The sequence below is a fragment of the Hemicordylus capensis genome, chromosome 3, assembly GCF_027244095.1.
Source record: "Hemicordylus capensis ecotype Gifberg chromosome 3, rHemCap1.1.pri, whole genome shotgun sequence".
NCBI classification, from domain to species: domain Eukaryota; kingdom Metazoa; phylum Chordata; class Lepidosauria; order Squamata; family Cordylidae; genus Hemicordylus; species Hemicordylus capensis.
Window position 1 is genome coordinate 132,078,777 of NC_069659.1, and position 17,382 is coordinate 132,096,158.

Consider the following 17,382-nt stretch of genomic DNA (forward strand, 5'->3'; position numbering starts at 1 on the left):
GGCTGCGGAAGAATGAAACACAGCTAGGCTGCAGCTTCCTTGTGACACCACAGGGCTTCAGGGGACTGATTTTTTGGCTTATACAACTCCATGAAGCACCATGTAAACCATTATTTTAGGGCAGGAGTTCTGAACCTTGGGTTCCCAAATGATGTCAGACTACAAACCCCATCATCCTCAGCCATTGTGGCTGAGGGTGGTGGGAGTTGTATCCAACATCTGGGAACCCAAGGTTCAGAAGCCCTGTTATAGAACCTAATTCTGAACTCTGCTGCATAGCAGCAAAGCATAGGATTGGACACCAGGGCTCCCACCACTACTGGGGAAGAGCCCCAATTAATAGTACTCCCAAGTGTTTAAAGTTTTACTTGAGGCTGGCGGCTGATGAGGGTGAGAGGCCCCTTTAAAAGTCTATACCGGCGATACTGCCAGCACCTGGAAACCACAGGGAGCAGTGGTGCGCAGCACAGCATCCCATGTGGCAGCCACGCCACCTACGACATGGCCACTGCCGCACAGGATACCGCGTGGAGAGCTGCTGCTTCCTGTGGATTCCGGAAGCCGGTGCTGGTGAAGAATGGTAAAGACCTCTCTCGAAGTGCTGCTAGCCCCTTTGCATTTCAAAGGTTGCCAGATTGCTCTTCAGCAACAAATGCTATTATTCACTCATAATTACAGGCAAGCACAGGACACCACAGTAGCTGCTGTGGTGTAAGCCTCTGCCTCTTCTCTAAAGATGCATATGGGTGATCATATCATGCTGCCACTACGGTGCCTTTCATACCGCAAATTTAATCCACACGCCAGAACTTCTCCTACATCAGAAAAGCAGAATTACTTTTAAAAACACACGTCCTTGAATTGTAAAGATGAACATTTACAAAGTTTTAAATTGTGGAATATTTTAGAGTCAATTTTATTCTATTCTGCCTAATGAACCCTGGGCCCCTTGGTACAGGAGAGTGAAAGATGAATTAATCCTATAACAGAAGTAATGAGCCTCTGTGCACTGAAACTGTATGGATTTCAAGTATAAAGATCTGCTAGCAGTAAATCCAAGCGTGATGCTTAGAAATAGCATGAATGTACAACAGAATACTAGTTAGAAATACATAGGGAACAGTCTGAATATGTCCATGGATTACCTCTCCTATGAAGACTATCATCACACAGTCCTGTTTCTCTTCTTGAGATAGTTTATCAATCAGCGAGTGAAGAGTGTCTGTAAGGTAGGATTTTACTTTTCTCTTTACAGTAGGAATCCCCATTACTATAGAAACTGGAAACAAACACAAAGTAATTCTGTTTGAATGAAAGAGTTTGTTATACAACATTTAGAAGTATTCAGTTAGCAGCTAAAGAAAGGTGGAGGGGCAAAGAGAACTAGCAGAAGTTTCAAAACTACAGATATAATGAAAACAGACTGCACAAATATATGAATGCATATAAAAAGTAAAACTGAAAGATGATATCTTGAGAATGGGCCTTTTTTATCAGAGTTAGAAGTTTCACTGATATCTGCACAAAATAAGCAGAATTTCATGCCTCAAAGTAAATACTGTATACCTATTGCAGTCAAATCATTAACTTTGTTCAAAGCTGATATATACAAGTTAGCTACACTTTTTTCTAAGAAACTCCTTGTACTTTTGACTTGTTCGTAAGGACACAGCCCTATTATTATTGTTGTTGTTGTTATTAATTCGATTTCTATACTGCCCTTCCAAAAATGGCTCAGGGTGGTTTACACAAATAATAAATAAATAAGATGGATCCCTGACCCCAAAGGGCTCACAATCTAAAAAGAAACATAAGACAGACACACCATCAACAGTCACTGGAGGTACTGTGCTGGGGGTGTATAGGGCCAGTTACTCTCCCCCGCTAAATAAAGAGAATCACCACGTCAAAAGGTGCCTCTTTGCCAAGTTAGTATCTACTACCATCACTTCAAACTCATCAACAACATAACTGCCACTTTCTACCTCAGTCCCTATAATTGAAGTATGCTTTTTATTCAAAATATTTTATTCACAAACATTCAAAATGTTCAAATATACCTCCAAACCTAAAAATCCCTGAAATACAAAATACAACTGAGAAGATACAAGTGTGCTGTTTGAATGGAGTTTTTCAAAGGTGGCTCTCTCATATCCAAAGTGTCAGTAAAATGTAAAGCACATAGAAGAACAGGCCCTGCTGGGAGAGAATTAGCATGGCTTCTGCAAATGTAAATCTTGCCTCACAAATCTTTTGGAGTTCTTTGAGAGTGTCAACAAGTGTGTGGATAAAGGTGATCCAGTTGACATAGTATACCTGCTATTTAGTTCAGAAAAAAGATGACTGCGGGGAGACATGATAAAGATCTATAAAATTATGCATGGTGTGGAGAAAGTGGATAGAGAGAAATTCTTTTCCCTCTCACATAACACGAGAATCAGGGGTCATCCCATGAAATTGATTGCTAGGAAATGTAGGACCAACAAACGAAGGTACTTTTTCACACAATGCATACTCAACTAGTGGAATTCTCTGCCACAAGATGTGGTGACAACCAACAACCTGGATGGCTTTAAGAGGGATTTGGATAACTTCATGCAGGAGAGGTCTATCAACGGCTACTAGTTGGAGGATTAGAGGCCACCTTCAGCCTCAAAGGCAGGATACCTCTGAGTCCCAGTTGCAGGGGAGTAACGGCAGGAGAGAGGGCATTCCCTCAACTCCTGCCTGTAGGCTTCCAGCGGCATCTGGTGGGTCACTGTGTGAAACAGGATCCTGGACTTGATGGGCCTTGGGCCCAGGGGTGTAACGATAGGGGGAGCAGGGGGGGCACATGCCCCGGGCGCCACCCCGGCGGGCCACGTGGTGGGGTACCAAGAAGTGGCTTCCCCCCTCCCCCCACCCCCCCTGGATCACCCGCTGAGTACAGCGGTGGCTGATGGCATGACACCGTGGCGATGATCTGTAGCGCGCGCGGCCCGAGCGGCGGGGAGGAGTGCAGGCAGAGTGCACGGCAGAGCGACGCCGAGGCTCCTCCTGGCCCTTTTTAACTTTTGAAACGCTGGTATTCTCTCTCTCTCTTTCGCGGCACACGCACACGGTCCTCACTCTGCTGTGATTTCAGTGTACAAACGAAAAGTGCATACTCAGGATGACTCATTAAGACACAACTAAACTGTATTAATTTAAGAAGCATGTTGAAGGATCCCATGTTCCATGTAACCTGATGGTCTGTAGCGCGCGCGGCCCGAGCGGCGGGGAGGAGTGCAGGCAGAGCGACACCGAGGCTTCTCCTGGCCCGGCGTCACCTCCCAACTGCGCAGGCGCCTCCCAACTGCGCGCCTGCGCAGTTTATTCTGTGAACTGCACAGGCGCGCCTGAGCAGTTGGGAAGCGACGCCGGGCCAGGAGGAGCCTCGGCGTTGCTCTGCCTGCACTCCTCCCCGCCGCTCGGGCCGCGCGCGCTACAGACCATCGCTGTGGCGCCATGCCGCCAGCCAACGCCATAATCGGCAGGCCGCGGGCGACCCGCCGCCGAATCGCCGCCAGCGCCGGTGATCTGCCACCTGGGGGGCGCCGCCGCGCCCTCACAGGTATGTGGGTGCCGGGGGGGGGTGGAGGGGACCGGGGGGCACCATTTCAGGGCTTGCCCTGGGCACCGTTTCCCCCCGGTACGCCACTGCTTGGGCCTGATCCAGCAGGGCTGTTCTTTTGTTCTTAATGTGGTGTTCACTGCATGCCACTCTCTCTCACCTGACCTACCTTGCAGAAATTTGGCAATGACAGATTTGAGGATTTTTATCGGGGGTTTTTTACCACATGTAAAGCACACATTCTTTGCCTGCTGAAATATAAGCTGAATCAATTTCCATTAGCACACCTTCCAGGCACACACACATATGCACACATAAATCACCACAATGATTACTCATATGCCTTCACACTTAACATGCATTACAAAAAACACATCTTTTAAAATCAAAACAGTACATATTCCACAAGATGCTAACTATAACTCTGATTATTCATTTAAAAAAAGAAAAGAAAGCAAGAGGAGGACAGGGGTAAGAAAATACAAGCAGAGCATTTCTTAAGAGCTGCGTTTCTGACCGGGTCCTATTTTTCTGAAGCGGCACACAGGAGCATCAAGCATGAAGAAATCAAAACAGATCAAAACGCATAACAGAGAACGGGTGGTACACTTACCTGAACTGGGGCCTCAGTGTTACTGTGTGGGGGGCATTTTACTTCCTCAGTAGTAGCTCTGCTGAGCTGCACAAAGTGCTACCACTGCAGGCCACTTCACACACTATATTTATTCTGGATAGAAACCTCTACATAAGAATTGTTCCATTACCAGAATGTCTAAAGTGCACTGCAAGCTTTTTCTGCTACATGTATAATACCCAATCTAATGATTCAGAAACATCCAGAGGCAGTTTTTAATGGGTTATGAAGGAGCTTGTGCAGAGGAAAAGCAATAATAATAATCCCCACTGCACAAGCACAAGGCCACAGATGCATATGAAGGGACTCACTAGATCATAGTGATCATCATCATTTATAGGAATTATAAGTGCAGTTCAAGTAGTTGCAAGAAGCAGTAACACAAGAGTTGGCTCCATTACCTATTCTACACTACACATTCAATTAAGCTTACACAGCATGGAAACCTCAACCGACTAAATCTGTGAGCCTCTAAAAATTTCATGCATTATTGTTATTTTTAATAGTAATTTAAGAGACATGCTGTTTCAAATCAGTGGTTTTATTATACCTTAATATCAAAAGTGTTGAATCTGTGTGAGACAATAAAAGAGAAGGTTGAAGACAAGCTTCTTTCATCTCGGGTACAACCTAAATTCTAAGAGATACTCAACAAAGATAATAAGATACCTCTAATCTTTTTTGCCAGAAGTCATACTGAGTTCTATTGCTACAACCACAAAGCCTCAAATATATATTTAGGTATATCAATCATATAAATATTGCCAGTTTACCTCCTGTTCGTCCAAGGCCAACCTGCACAGAAGGTCGAAGGCTTCCTTCATTTTTCAACAAATGAGGCAGGTGGTAATATATATTTGGCACTTGAAGAGCTTTTTTGCTTGTTAGCTCCTTTAACAATTTTAAGGTTTCTTCTGAAAACATAAAAAAATTATATAACTATGTATTTATCTAACTGTGAATCACAACCACAGTATAATCAAAAATGCATTTTTCTGAACTATGACACAGAACATTAAAATAGTACGAAATTCCACCTCTAATTAAAAGATACAAGAAATGGTTTTTGCTGGCAAAAGGAAGGCATCTTATACAATATTTGCAGGTCAGTTATAACAAAGTGAGAGAAAATAAATGAGAAACATTTTAATAAAATGGAAAAATGCCCAACTCTTTTCCTTCAAGAAGAGTGTTTTTGTTACCCCTGCTAATTGAACAAAAAGGCATCTTTGAGAGTGATGGTACTCTTGTATTTTAGCACAGAGAGAGCAACTGGCCTTATCTAGCCCCAGCAGCATATCTCCAGTGGCTGTTGTTGGTGTCTCTCTTATGTTTCTTTTAGACTATGAGCCCTTTGCGGACAAGGGACCACCTTATGTATTTATTTCTCTGTGTAAATGGCTTTGAGAACTTTTGTTAAAAACTGATATATAAATGTTTGGAGGAGGAGGAGGAGGAATAACCAAATTACCATTGCTCATTGCAAGCAGTGGCGCATTTAAGCATGGACCACAGGGCGGGAGTCCATGGCCTCATGCCTCCTGGGGGGGGCCTCCAAATGCTCGGGGGGGGGCCTGCCCAGAGTCCTGATGCCCCAACGCTATTTCCCCTTCATGGCTGCCACTCGCCTGCTCCACTTCACTTACCCCGCCACTGCAGCGGGCACAGGCAGGCCTCCTCGGGCCTGCAGACTGGCCTCCTTTGTCTGTGTGAGTGTGTGGTAGGAGTTAAGGAGTGTCACATCGACGTCACAGGGTGCGACACTCCACAACTCCTACTGCGCACATGCACAGACAAAGGAGGCCAGTCTGCAGGCCGAGGAGGCCCACCTGTGCCTGCTGTGGTGGCGGGGTGAGTGGAGTGGAGCAGCAAGTGGTGGCGAGGGGGAAATAGTGGCAGGGGCCAGGCAGCAGTGGCACCAGCAGGTATAAATAAATTTATTTACTCACAGTGGGGGGGGCTCCGAAGCCCTTCAGCCTAAGGTCCAGGTGCCAAAAAAACCTACGTGCGCCCTGATTACAAGCATGAGGGAGTCCCAGCAACAAAAGAGCTTCAGTAAAAGGTAAGGAGTCAAGCACAGGTAAGCACTTATGTGAGCTCAGCAAGATAGTGAGGGGCCCAGAGCAGACCTTCCACTAGTCTGACATTAAAAACATGTATCACTTAATTTTACAACTTTTAGACTTGCTTTAAAAAATTAAGTCTGAAGCTATGTGTGTGTGTGATGTCTACATTACAGTCTTCAAAGGCTCTCACTCAAATGTCTTCTAATTCTATTTCACTCTTTAGGATTTCAGCACTTTAGCCAATATTCGTCACTGGAAAAGAGTCATAATCTCATATTAACTTCTGCAATCCTAGAAAGCGGGTTTATGGAGACTGGATGCTGGTCAAATTTGTGTTTGTAATTTTAATTAGCAGATCTATGTGGTTCTAATAAGACATTATAAAATCTGGTTGTTTCCTTTTGTAGGAGAGCTAACACATAAAATTCTATTTTATATTTATACTTTGGATTCCACAGCATTCTCTGGATGTTACAAAATGCATTCAAATCAGTGTAAGTGATGATGAACCCTTGCAAATACAAATTAAGAATGTGACCCTACATTATACATTATATACATAAAGGTAAAGTATGCCATCGAGTTGGTGTTGTCTCCTGGCGCCCACAGAGCCCTGTGGTTGTCTTTGGTAGAATACTGGAGGGGTTTACCATTGCCATCTCCCGTGCAATATGAGATGATTAAGCAAGCTGAATTTGGGCTTTTATCCCTCACTCAAATCCCAGCAGAATACATGGGACTGAAAGGTAGCTTCAGGCAACTGGAAAAGCGAAATGCTGGAATACCGAGATACAGAGCCTTGGGGCCAAACTACAGATTACACAGAACACATTATTTAGGCACAATACTATACTTTTTATAAAACCCAGTGTGGGCAACATAGGATCTTACATTAGCCCCTTAGCACCAGCAGAACTCAAGATATCTCTCTGTTATGCTGGCAGAATGCTATGCCAGCATATCTACATTACTGGCACAACTCAGGACAATGCAGACTCCCCAATTAGAGATGTGGGCAGGATGGGGAGGAGCTTGCACCAAGTTCTATAACCTTTCCAGATACCAGGCAGACATGTGCCCAGCAATGGCATAACATTATGCCAACACCAGAGGTGGTTTAAGTCAAAAAATGCCTATTGAAACAAATGAACACTCCCTACTACCACCTCCTGCACCTTTCACCATGCGCACTCTGCCATAATGGAGTACAGTGTTCTGCTGCAGTCAATCATGGCACACCTACCCCAGGATATAAACTCTGAAAAGGGAGGCCCTAACTCAGATGACAGAGCACAAACCAGGCAGCTATACCTCTCCGCAGGGGCATCATTAGGGGTGGCCTATGGGACATGCCCCCAGTGAATCGTTCAGAGCCCCTGAATCACATCAGCCACCTCCCTCCCCCATGATCTCTTCCAGAAAGGAAGTGCAGCAGCAGAGGCATCTGCAGAGAGCAAGGGAAAGAGCTCCTAGCCTCACATAGCTCCTTGCTGTTTCTACCTTCATGGGTGCTGTATTATAATATTAAAGACTTATTTTTTTTAAAGTATGTAATTCTTCTTGCAGGTAGGGGGAATGACTGAGTTTATCAAAAGGGGACTTTGGGCCTGGCCCCCACATCATGTGCACTTAGCACTTTAGTGGTAGGAGCTATGGAGAAAAGGCTCAGAAACAGTGAGCACTTTGCACAAAGACCTTGTTGATGTTATACAGGAATAGCACTTTGCTATTTTAAATTCCGAGCAAGGGGCTAAGGATGTCTTTGCAAAACATCTTTAAATTGCTAATAACGCATCTACAAATGGTTAATTACAAATGCATAGGCTGAAAAGGACTAACAACGGAATAGCAAGCTCAGTTGTTATCAGTTTTAAAACATCAGCAGATACCTGAAACGCTGCTCAGGGCATCCTTACTTCCATTTGTTTCTGCCACTGCACGTTTGAACTGCTCCAAGATGGCATTTAATTCAGAGGAGCGCTGCAGGGTTCTGTACTCAGCGACGCGCAGACGTTCTCTCAAAGCATGAAATTCCCTTTGATAAGCAATCAACTTTTCTAAAAGCAAAAATATCCTGGGTTACTTACTATCTTAAAAAATTAGCAGCTTCTTACAACATAAATGAAATTTCAAGTTTAGCTTACAGTTCTGCAAAAAATGCAAAGAGCATTCATTTTTATTTGCATACAACTGGCACTCATTAAGTAATACTTTCTGTATGTGAAGCAGCATGAAAATGTTAATTTTTAACACAAATTGAATGAGAACACAAACTGTAATTAATAACACAAAATGTTATCATCAGGTAAAATATGACATCTGGGAATATAGTGGAAAACATGTTTGCATTATAGGAAGTACTGAGAAGCAGTACATCTTATTTTAAGAAGTTTATCATTGCCTATTATATGATATGATAATTTATCATATTAGATATGCCTGAAATATTTACCCTTGAACATATTTTTCTGCTCATCAATGATCACAGACCTATCACCTAATTTTACAAAAGAGCAGCACAAGATCCTTTCATTATTTAAGTATATTGAAAAATAATTGTCTTAATGATTTCTATTAAGAAAATATAGCTTTGACAAAAAAAATAAACAAGAAAAATTAAGCTTTGGAGTTTAGACTATAGTCCATATTTGGCCAAGTATAACCAACCAAATTTTAAGTATAATTAGTTTAGCTGCTGTATTAGAGTTCAGCGCAACCCTCTGAACAAACATACATACAATTGCAAGACAGAAAAGTCAGAGAGGCAGCCAGTTATTTTTAACTTTTCATGGTGGAGCAATCAAACAAAGTTTATTTTCAGTTATTTTCAGCCAAGTAGATTCCATTTCGGAAGGACAACCTTAATTTTTATCCACATTGACAGTTGTCAAGGAATAAAGAACAGATTATTTCATATCACAGACCAGTGCTATATAAAATATCAATCAGCAACATTTGTCTGTGGTTCAGGAATGAAAGCAATAGTATAAGCTTCATTATAGCTATAACTCTAAACATAATGGTTTGGAAATAAGTTCTATTAGAACTTAGATATTTTTACCCTTACTGGGGAACCCAAGTGGAAGTGCCAAGGAAATTTAGGACTGAGGCACCAAGGAAGGAGTTCACTATCACTGTATAGTCCGCATTTTGCCACAAGCCCCACAAGGTGACCAGTAATAGCAGCCAAGTTTCAATTGCACCCCTAAGGGCCAGGAGGTCTTTATGACACAGGCAATGCTTAAGTAAAGGCACAGTTAGATCTGTGGACTTTAATTTAATTTTGGATGATGGGAAATATGGGCACTCCATGTGATTAAAAATTAGTACTCAAGAATGGTGCTTGGCTTTGTTTTCATTGAGTTGTTAAACCTGTGTGTGGAGGTTTCGGACTGCAGGTGGAGACTCATATGAATGGCCCTCCACATAGGGGGAAAAAAACCCTGCACATAGTAAATCAACATTTATTATTTATTTATTTAAATACATTTCTATACTGCCCAAAACACAAGCTCTCTGGGCAGTTTACAAAACAATTAAAAAAAGCCAATAAAAGATTAAAACATTTCAACAATTAAAATTAAAAGTTAAAACTATTAAAACATAATTAAAAACAGTATCTAATTAAAAGCCTGGGTAAACAAATGCATCTTGACTGCCCTTTTAAAAGTTGTAAGAGATGGGGAGACTCTTATTTCAGCACGAAGTGTGTTCCAAAGCCTTGGGGCAGCAATGGAGAAGGCCCGTCCCTGAGTAGCCACCAGACAAGCCGGTGGCAACTGCGGATGAACCTCTCCAGATGATCTCAATAGGCGGTGCAGTTCATAGTGAAGAAGACATTCTCTTAAATACCCAGGGCCCAAGCTGTTGGGCTTTATAGGTTATAACCTTCATAGGTTATAACCTTCATAGGTTATAACCTTTATAGGTTATAACCTATTTATAGGTTATAACTTTGTACTCTGCCCAGAAACTTACCAGCAGCCAGTGTAGCTGTTTTAAGATAGGAATGATATGGTCTCTCCGAGATGACCCAGAGACCAATCTGGCCGCCGCATTCTGAATTAATTGCAGTTTCCAGACTATGTACAAAGGCAGCCCCACATAGAGTGCATTGTAGTAGTCAAGTCTGGAGGTGACCAGCAGATGTACTGTTGTTCTGAGGTCATTTATCTCACGAAATGGACACAGCTGGTGTATCAGCCGAAGCTGATAAAAGGCATCTCTGGCCACTGCCTCAACCTGGGACACCAGGGAGAGGTTTGTGTCCAGAAGCATCCCCAGACTGTGTACCTATTCCTTATGGGGGAGTGTGACCTCATCCAGAACAGGAAGATGAAAATCATCTCCCGGTTTCCAACCCTGCACAATAAGTACCTCAGTCTTATCTGGATTCAGTCTCAGCTTGTTAGCTCTCATCCAGCCCATCGCTGCCTCCAGGCAGGCATTTAGGGATGTTATGCCTTCTCCTGATGACGTTGACATGGAGAAATCGATTTGGGTGTGAATTAAATTTAAAAATTTAACAGATGCTAAAGAAAGAGGTGGTCTTACCCTGCCTGATTTAAGGCTGTATTTTGATGCTGTCTGTTTGATGTGGTTAAAGGAATGGATAACATTAAGAAATCCCAAAATACTTGACTTGGAAGGATTCGATAGAAGGTTTGGCTGGCACTCAAATTTGTGGTATGATAAATGCAAAGAGCATAAAGTCTTTCTTAATCACTATGTAAGAAGGAGTCTGATGAGAGTATGGGCAAAATATAAAAAATGGTTGGCGTGTAAAACTTCACTATGGGTATCCCCAATTGAGGCTTTGGCATGTAAAGAGACAAATATGCCAAGCTGAATGGGGTACTTATGTTTTGTTATGTTTTCAAGAGAAGGGCTGTAAATTAAAAAAATCAAATGAAGTACAAAATTTGGTTAGTAATTGGTTTCAGTATCATCAGCTAAATTAAATTTATAAAAAGGAACTTAAGGTTGGGTTTGTGGATCAAATGTAGAGATTTGAGAAGGAGTTGTGTGAAAATGATGAAAGATTAGTCTCTAAGATGTATAAGTTGTTGCTTTTGGAGGAGACAAGAGATGAAGTGTTTAAAATGACTATGATAAAATGGGCTCAAGATGTGGGTCGTAAAATAGATATGGCTGCTTGGGAAAAATTATGGAAAACTGATTTAAAGTTTACTGCATGTTGTACTTTAAAAGCAAATTATAAGATGATGTATAGGTGGTATCTGACACCAAAAAAATTAGCATTAATATATAAAAATGTTTCAAACAAAAGTTGGAAATGTGGACAATGCGATGGAACATTTTTCTATATGTGGTGGTCATGCGGGAAGGCAAAGGCTTTTTGGGATACAATATATAATGAGTTGAAGAAAATTTTTTAAATGACATTTCTTAAGAAGCTAGAATCCTTCCTGCTGGGGATAACTGAAAGAGAGTTCTCCAGAAGAAATTTAACATTTTTAATGTATGCAACCACGGCGGCTAGAATAGTATATGCAAAGAAATGGAAAGACACTAAAATGCCCTCAGAAGAAGGCTGGCTGATAAAAATTTTGGAATATGCTGAGATGGCAAAGCTTACAGCACTTATAAGAGACAAAAATTTAGAATGTTTTAAAGAAGATTGGGAACAATTTTTGCTTTACTTAAAGAACTATTTTCCTAATATGGACTTTTCAGTAGGGTTTGAAATATAGTAACAGCAGCAGGTTGGGTTGGGTAAAATTGAGTAGTAGTGTGGAGTATGTATGTTTTGAATTATTATAGCAATGTATAGTTATGTATGTATAGTTATCGTGAACCATGCAGCTAGTGGGAAGTCAATATTTACTTATGTGTAGAATTAAATAAATGAATGTAATTTGAATGTAAAGCTATTGTAAAAGCCAATTAAAATTTAAAATGCAAAAAAAGAGAAACAGCTTTGGGTGTCACCAGCATGCTGATAACACCCTGCACCAAATCTCCTGATGATCTCTCCCAGAGGTTTCATGTAGATGTTAAACAACATCGGAGACAATATAAAGCCCTGAGGGTCACCATACCGAAGTTCAGTTTTTGAAGAACAACAGTCCCCGAGAGACACCATCTGGAATCTGCCCGAGAGGTAAGAATGGAACCACCACAAAGCAGTGCCTTCCACTCCCAACCCCCTCAGATGCTTCAGAAGGGTACAATGATCGATAGTATCGAAAGCCGCCAAGAGGTCCAAAAGGACCAACAGAGTCACACTTCCTCTGTCAATTCCCAATTGGAGATCATCCATCAGGCCGACCAAGGCAGTCTCCACCCCATGGCCCACCCGAAAGCCAGTCTGAAAGAGGGGAAAGCTAGGCTAGAATATTTAGCCTTGGCATGCTAGTTTTCTTTGGTTGGGTTGTTGTTTTTTAAGTGGAGTCATGTGAGTTACAGCCTGAAGTAGCACAGCTCAGCCACAGGTTTACAATCTTAATGAGAACCAGCTCCGAGTTGCATTGACCAAGATGATGTTTCATTAATTCCAGCTTTCAAGTTACCCGGTGGGCTCATTGGGTAACTTGACTTTGGGTCAAATTACCCAATTGGGTAACTCAAATAATTATGGGTCATCAATACTTTCATCTTTCCAGTTAATCATCTTCTAATCAAATACCTGTCAATTATCAGAAGATTATCCTTTCTTACAAACAGGGTAACAAACTGGTCTTGTGCTAGAGTAAATGATATTGAACTACCCTAGCTATACGTCCCTCCTTGAACATCACTGGGGATACTACCTATTATGATCAGGATCCAGAAGAGCATTCTTTTCTCAAAAGGGCATTTACCCATCAGAGGATGTCCCCACTACGTTGACAAATTTAAGAAGTTCATAGACTAAGCATGAAAGCAGTGTAAATAGAAACCCAGGGGAAATAATCTATCCATACTAGCAACATCCAACCTTTAAAATGTTCTCAAAGGACTTTTAAATCTCAGAGGACTTAAAAGCACAGCTAGAGGGCAGCCTTCTGAAAGGCAAATCGTGCAAGGCCGGAAGGTGTTGATGCAAATACATAGTGGCATTCCCCTCCAGATCTTAGTCTGACTTTAGGACCAAAATGACTTTGGCTGCTCTGGTGGATGATCAACATTAGAAGTTAGACAAAGCACAGGCATTCCTGTTGGTTCCATTAGATTCGTCAACAGCTTTGATACCATCAACCACCATGGTATGCTTCTGCACCATCTAGCTATGATAAGGTTTGGGAGTACTATTTTATGGTAGTTCTGAACCTTCTTCAAAGGCAGGTTTCAAGATATTGTGCTGGGGAATTGCTGCTTGATGCCATGATCGTTGGCTGCAAGAGTCCAGATTGTTCCCCGACCCCCTTAATTTACATGATACCACTGAGAGAGATCATGCAAAGATTCGGAGTTCACAGTCCTCAATATGCTGATGATACTTAGCTCTATTCTCTTTTCAACCCCAGTCCAGGGAAATTGTGGACATTCTAACTCATTAGCATCCAGTAATTGATCAGATATGTGTGAAAAAACTGAGACTTAATCCAGGTAAAATAGAAGTGCTCCTGTTTAGAAAAACTACTGAACTCATAACAAGGAGTCACTCTGTTTTGTATGGGATAGCACTCCCCTTGTAAAGTCAGGTTTGCGGTTTTGGAGTGCTCCTGGGTTCCCAGATGGTGATGGCAACCAGGGATCGCTTTTTTTTGTGTTCAGGTTTCGACAGTGCACCAACTACACTCATTTCAGGAGAGGGTGGGCCCAGCCCCAGCCCTGCTGATGTATGCTTCAAGTACATCAAGAATGGTTTACTGCAAAGTGCTGAATGTGGGACTGCCTTTGAAAAGCAAACCATTTGAAACTTGATGTGTGCATTTTGCAACCTCCTGACGGGAGGTTTGTTTGCTTATTTTGAAGCCTGCAACTCCTTTTATATCCATATCACTGGCTACCTGTCCATTTCCAGGATCAATGCAGACAGCTGGTTACAACATTTAAAGCCCTAATTAGCCAGGGACTAGGATACTTAGAGGACTATGACCTCCCCCAAGATCCTGCCTGTTTACTTGGTTGAGTTAGAGAGGCTCTTTTGTCTCTTCTACCACCATTCGAGATGCAGCTGTGGCAGGGGGGATCATGAGGGGGGCCTTCTCGTTGCAACACCCAGGCTGTGGAATCCCTTGCCTTGGAGCTCCATCTGACACCCATCTGGACTGCTGACATCAGAACCACCAAACCTCCACCTCTTCTGGCAGGCTTTTGACTTGAGCAGTATGTGAAGTCTTATGTCTCAGATTTCCCCTGCTTTATAAAGTGTTTGTTCGCTGCTCTAGCTTGCATTTTATTTTTTGGTCAAATTGTTTCCAAGTTGTTAGCTATCTTGAGTGCTTTACTGATAGGGGAAGGTGAGATGAGTATTTTAACATGTGCATATGTAATGAAACGAACAGGCACACTCACACACAATCCAAGGAAAGGGCAGTCAGCCAGAGTTAATCTACAACTCCTTCTGCCTCTTTCCTCTAGAGAGAAGAGTCAGGCCTCATCAACTGCCATATACAAAACCATGTATGCCTAACAATATTGTACCTGTGAGGGTACTCTAATCATTAAAAATTATATCTCTCCCCTCCAGCATGATGCCTTGGTGAGCCATCAGTAGTAACAAGACAATAAAAGCGGATACAAAAACAAAATTAATAATTCAGTTAAAAACTAGACCCAGTTATAAACTGCTTGGCAAGTCACTTCTGCTGAAAAGCAGCATATCTACATGCATATGTACCATATTCTCTCCTCCCTGCGCTAGTCTCAGAATCCTCAGTAATTAAAGCACAGAGTTTCTACTGGATCAATAGTCTGCGAGGATTGAGTTAACTTGCCACCTAACTACCATCAAAAAAGTTCAGCCTCAATGCTAGGCAGTTTTAGATTCTCTCACATATTGTTATAGCACATGGGAATAGATAATGTTACAAGTGCTTCTTTTTGTACAGTTCCTCTGGCCTTTATTTTGTCTACTTCACTGGATTATGGATTTTTTTTTGTATCAGCAAAAGCAGAGATTCCATTCCTTTGTGCTGAAGACAGCCTTTGCAATAGGACTAAAAAGCTTTGGCCTTCAGAAATATGACTGTTATACTTGGCTGTTATACTATATATAAACAGGAGGACAGAACTATTTTTACATGGACTTCCTGGAATTCCACAACTTCCTATGTTCTTTTTCTTGAATAAAACCAACCCTTCCCCCGCCGACAACCCAAGTGTGAGTAATGCAACACTTGCTAATGTAATCTACAGTTCTGCATAATACTTCCTACTATTTATTTTCTGTGTATTTATGTTGCTGCCTTAAGAATGACCCATTATGTCCACTTCTTCTTTTGGTCCTAGATGGATAAAACCTAAATGCACGTTCCAATTAATATCTGCATTTGTATGTAAGTTATGTAGTTTACAACTTGAACCAAGGTGGGATTCTGCTGCCCTCCCCCACTCAAATGTGAACCCCCCACCTTTTGTTTGTTTGTTTGTTAAGAAGTTAAATTTTTGTTCTTAATCTTAATTAAGGAGGTTAAAGACCAGGCCTTTTCTTAAGGCCAAACCTCTTGTGATGGCAGCAAACCCATATATAGAACTGGGTATATAAAAGGTGGGGGTGGGGGCAATGTAAAACACAGTGTGGAAGAAAAGGAGAGGGGGAGGGAGCTAAACCCTCCCCCTACTTGTGCTTTTCTTTTTAAAACTGCTTTTAAAAAACAAAAAACCTTTTCACCTCTCCCAGAGGAGCTTTGACACTAACTCCCATCAAGAAGAAAAACAGCTTTAAAATTGCAGCTGGGGTGGTGGGGAAGAGAATGAACACTAAGTGGGTAGAGGTTTCTGTTCCCCTCAAAGTCCACCCATACTACATTTTAAATTGCCACTTAATAGAGAATCAATCATGTCCAGTGCCACTCTTATTGAAACATCAACTTTCCAGTTTATTCAACTGCATAAGATAACCTGATTTATTGCAATACAGAAGGCAAACAACAGTATCTTCCTTGCACTGTATACTACAGGAACATGCATAATCTAACACAAAAGTTTATAAATGGTAGGCCAGAGCCTTCTAAGTGGATCATGACGATTTTTTGTAGATGGGTCTTCCATTTACCAAAACAGGAATAACAGCACTCCTAGAAGTGAGAAAACAGGCTTTACACACAAGTAGTTCTTCACAGGAATATATCCAGGAGGCTTTACACACAGGGCTTCTACCCCAGATCTCCTTCAGAAGAGAGTGTGCACGTTCACATACTAGCCAAACGTACTATGAAGTCCCTTCAAGATCCTTGGACCCACTCCACACACAAGTTGGGCTTTGTCTTGCAAATTCTAGCTTATCTCGAGGTATTTCCGGGTTTTTAAAATGTTGGTTTTAAGCTACTTTTTCTGAACACTCTGGAGTAAATAGGGAGAGGCACTGATGTAGAATCATTAGCATGATAAGAGGGATACTCTCTTTAGAAATAGAGATGTAGCTCTTCAGTACTCCCTCCCCCTTCCCCCTCATTGGCTAGAAGGAAAACACGAACGAAAACATGCGAACATGCATCAACCACCCTGAGCCATTTTGGAAGGGCGGTATATAAATCAAATAAATAAATAAATAAATAAATAAATAAATAAATAAATGCAAACCTGAGAGCAGGGGGAGGGGCTGCTTCCCTCAATGCTGCGGGTGTACTTTGAAGTGGCTTTGCTCAACATTTACCCCGAAACATGAAGCCATGTGTGAATAACTCCCTGTTGTGGAGTACCTTGAGATAGTGTTTCACACAATGATAGCCCTTCTCCTGTTGTGATCCACCAGGACTAGCAAGAACAGGAATAAACCCATTCTCTGCGGGAACACATTATTTGCATGTGACCAGTACTTCAATTCAGCGTGTCAGTTGCCTGCAAATGGCAAGATCTGTATAGGGCCATAACAATTCTATTTCTAAACTGACAGTTGAAAAAAATTGGCACACAACTGAATGGACACAGCTTTCTATCAACAGGTTCCACTGGCAAAGCGTCAGAAAATGCCATCTTCA

General features: G+C 41.9%; 1 protein-coding gene across 8 annotated transcripts in view; it reads right to left on the reverse strand.

Annotated features, from left to right (window-relative positions):
• Nucleotides 1-17,382, reverse strand: part of MGAT4A (alpha-1,3-mannosyl-glycoprotein 4-beta-N-acetylglucosaminyltransferase A) — a 109,425-nt gene that overhangs the window by 40,978 nt on the left and 51,065 nt on the right. For all 8 annotated transcript variants that reach the window (XM_053305700.1, XM_053305696.1, XM_053305701.1 and 5 more), the window contains 3 exons: nt 8,182-8,349; nt 5,000-5,140; nt 1,146-1,279 (listed from right to left, as the gene is read on the reverse strand). In XM_053305700.1, coding sequence (XP_053161675.1) covers nt 1,146-1,279; nt 5,000-5,140; nt 8,182-8,349 — 443 coding nt within the window. The remainder of the gene's footprint in view (nt 1-1,145; nt 1,280-4,999; nt 5,141-8,181; nt 8,350-17,382) is intronic.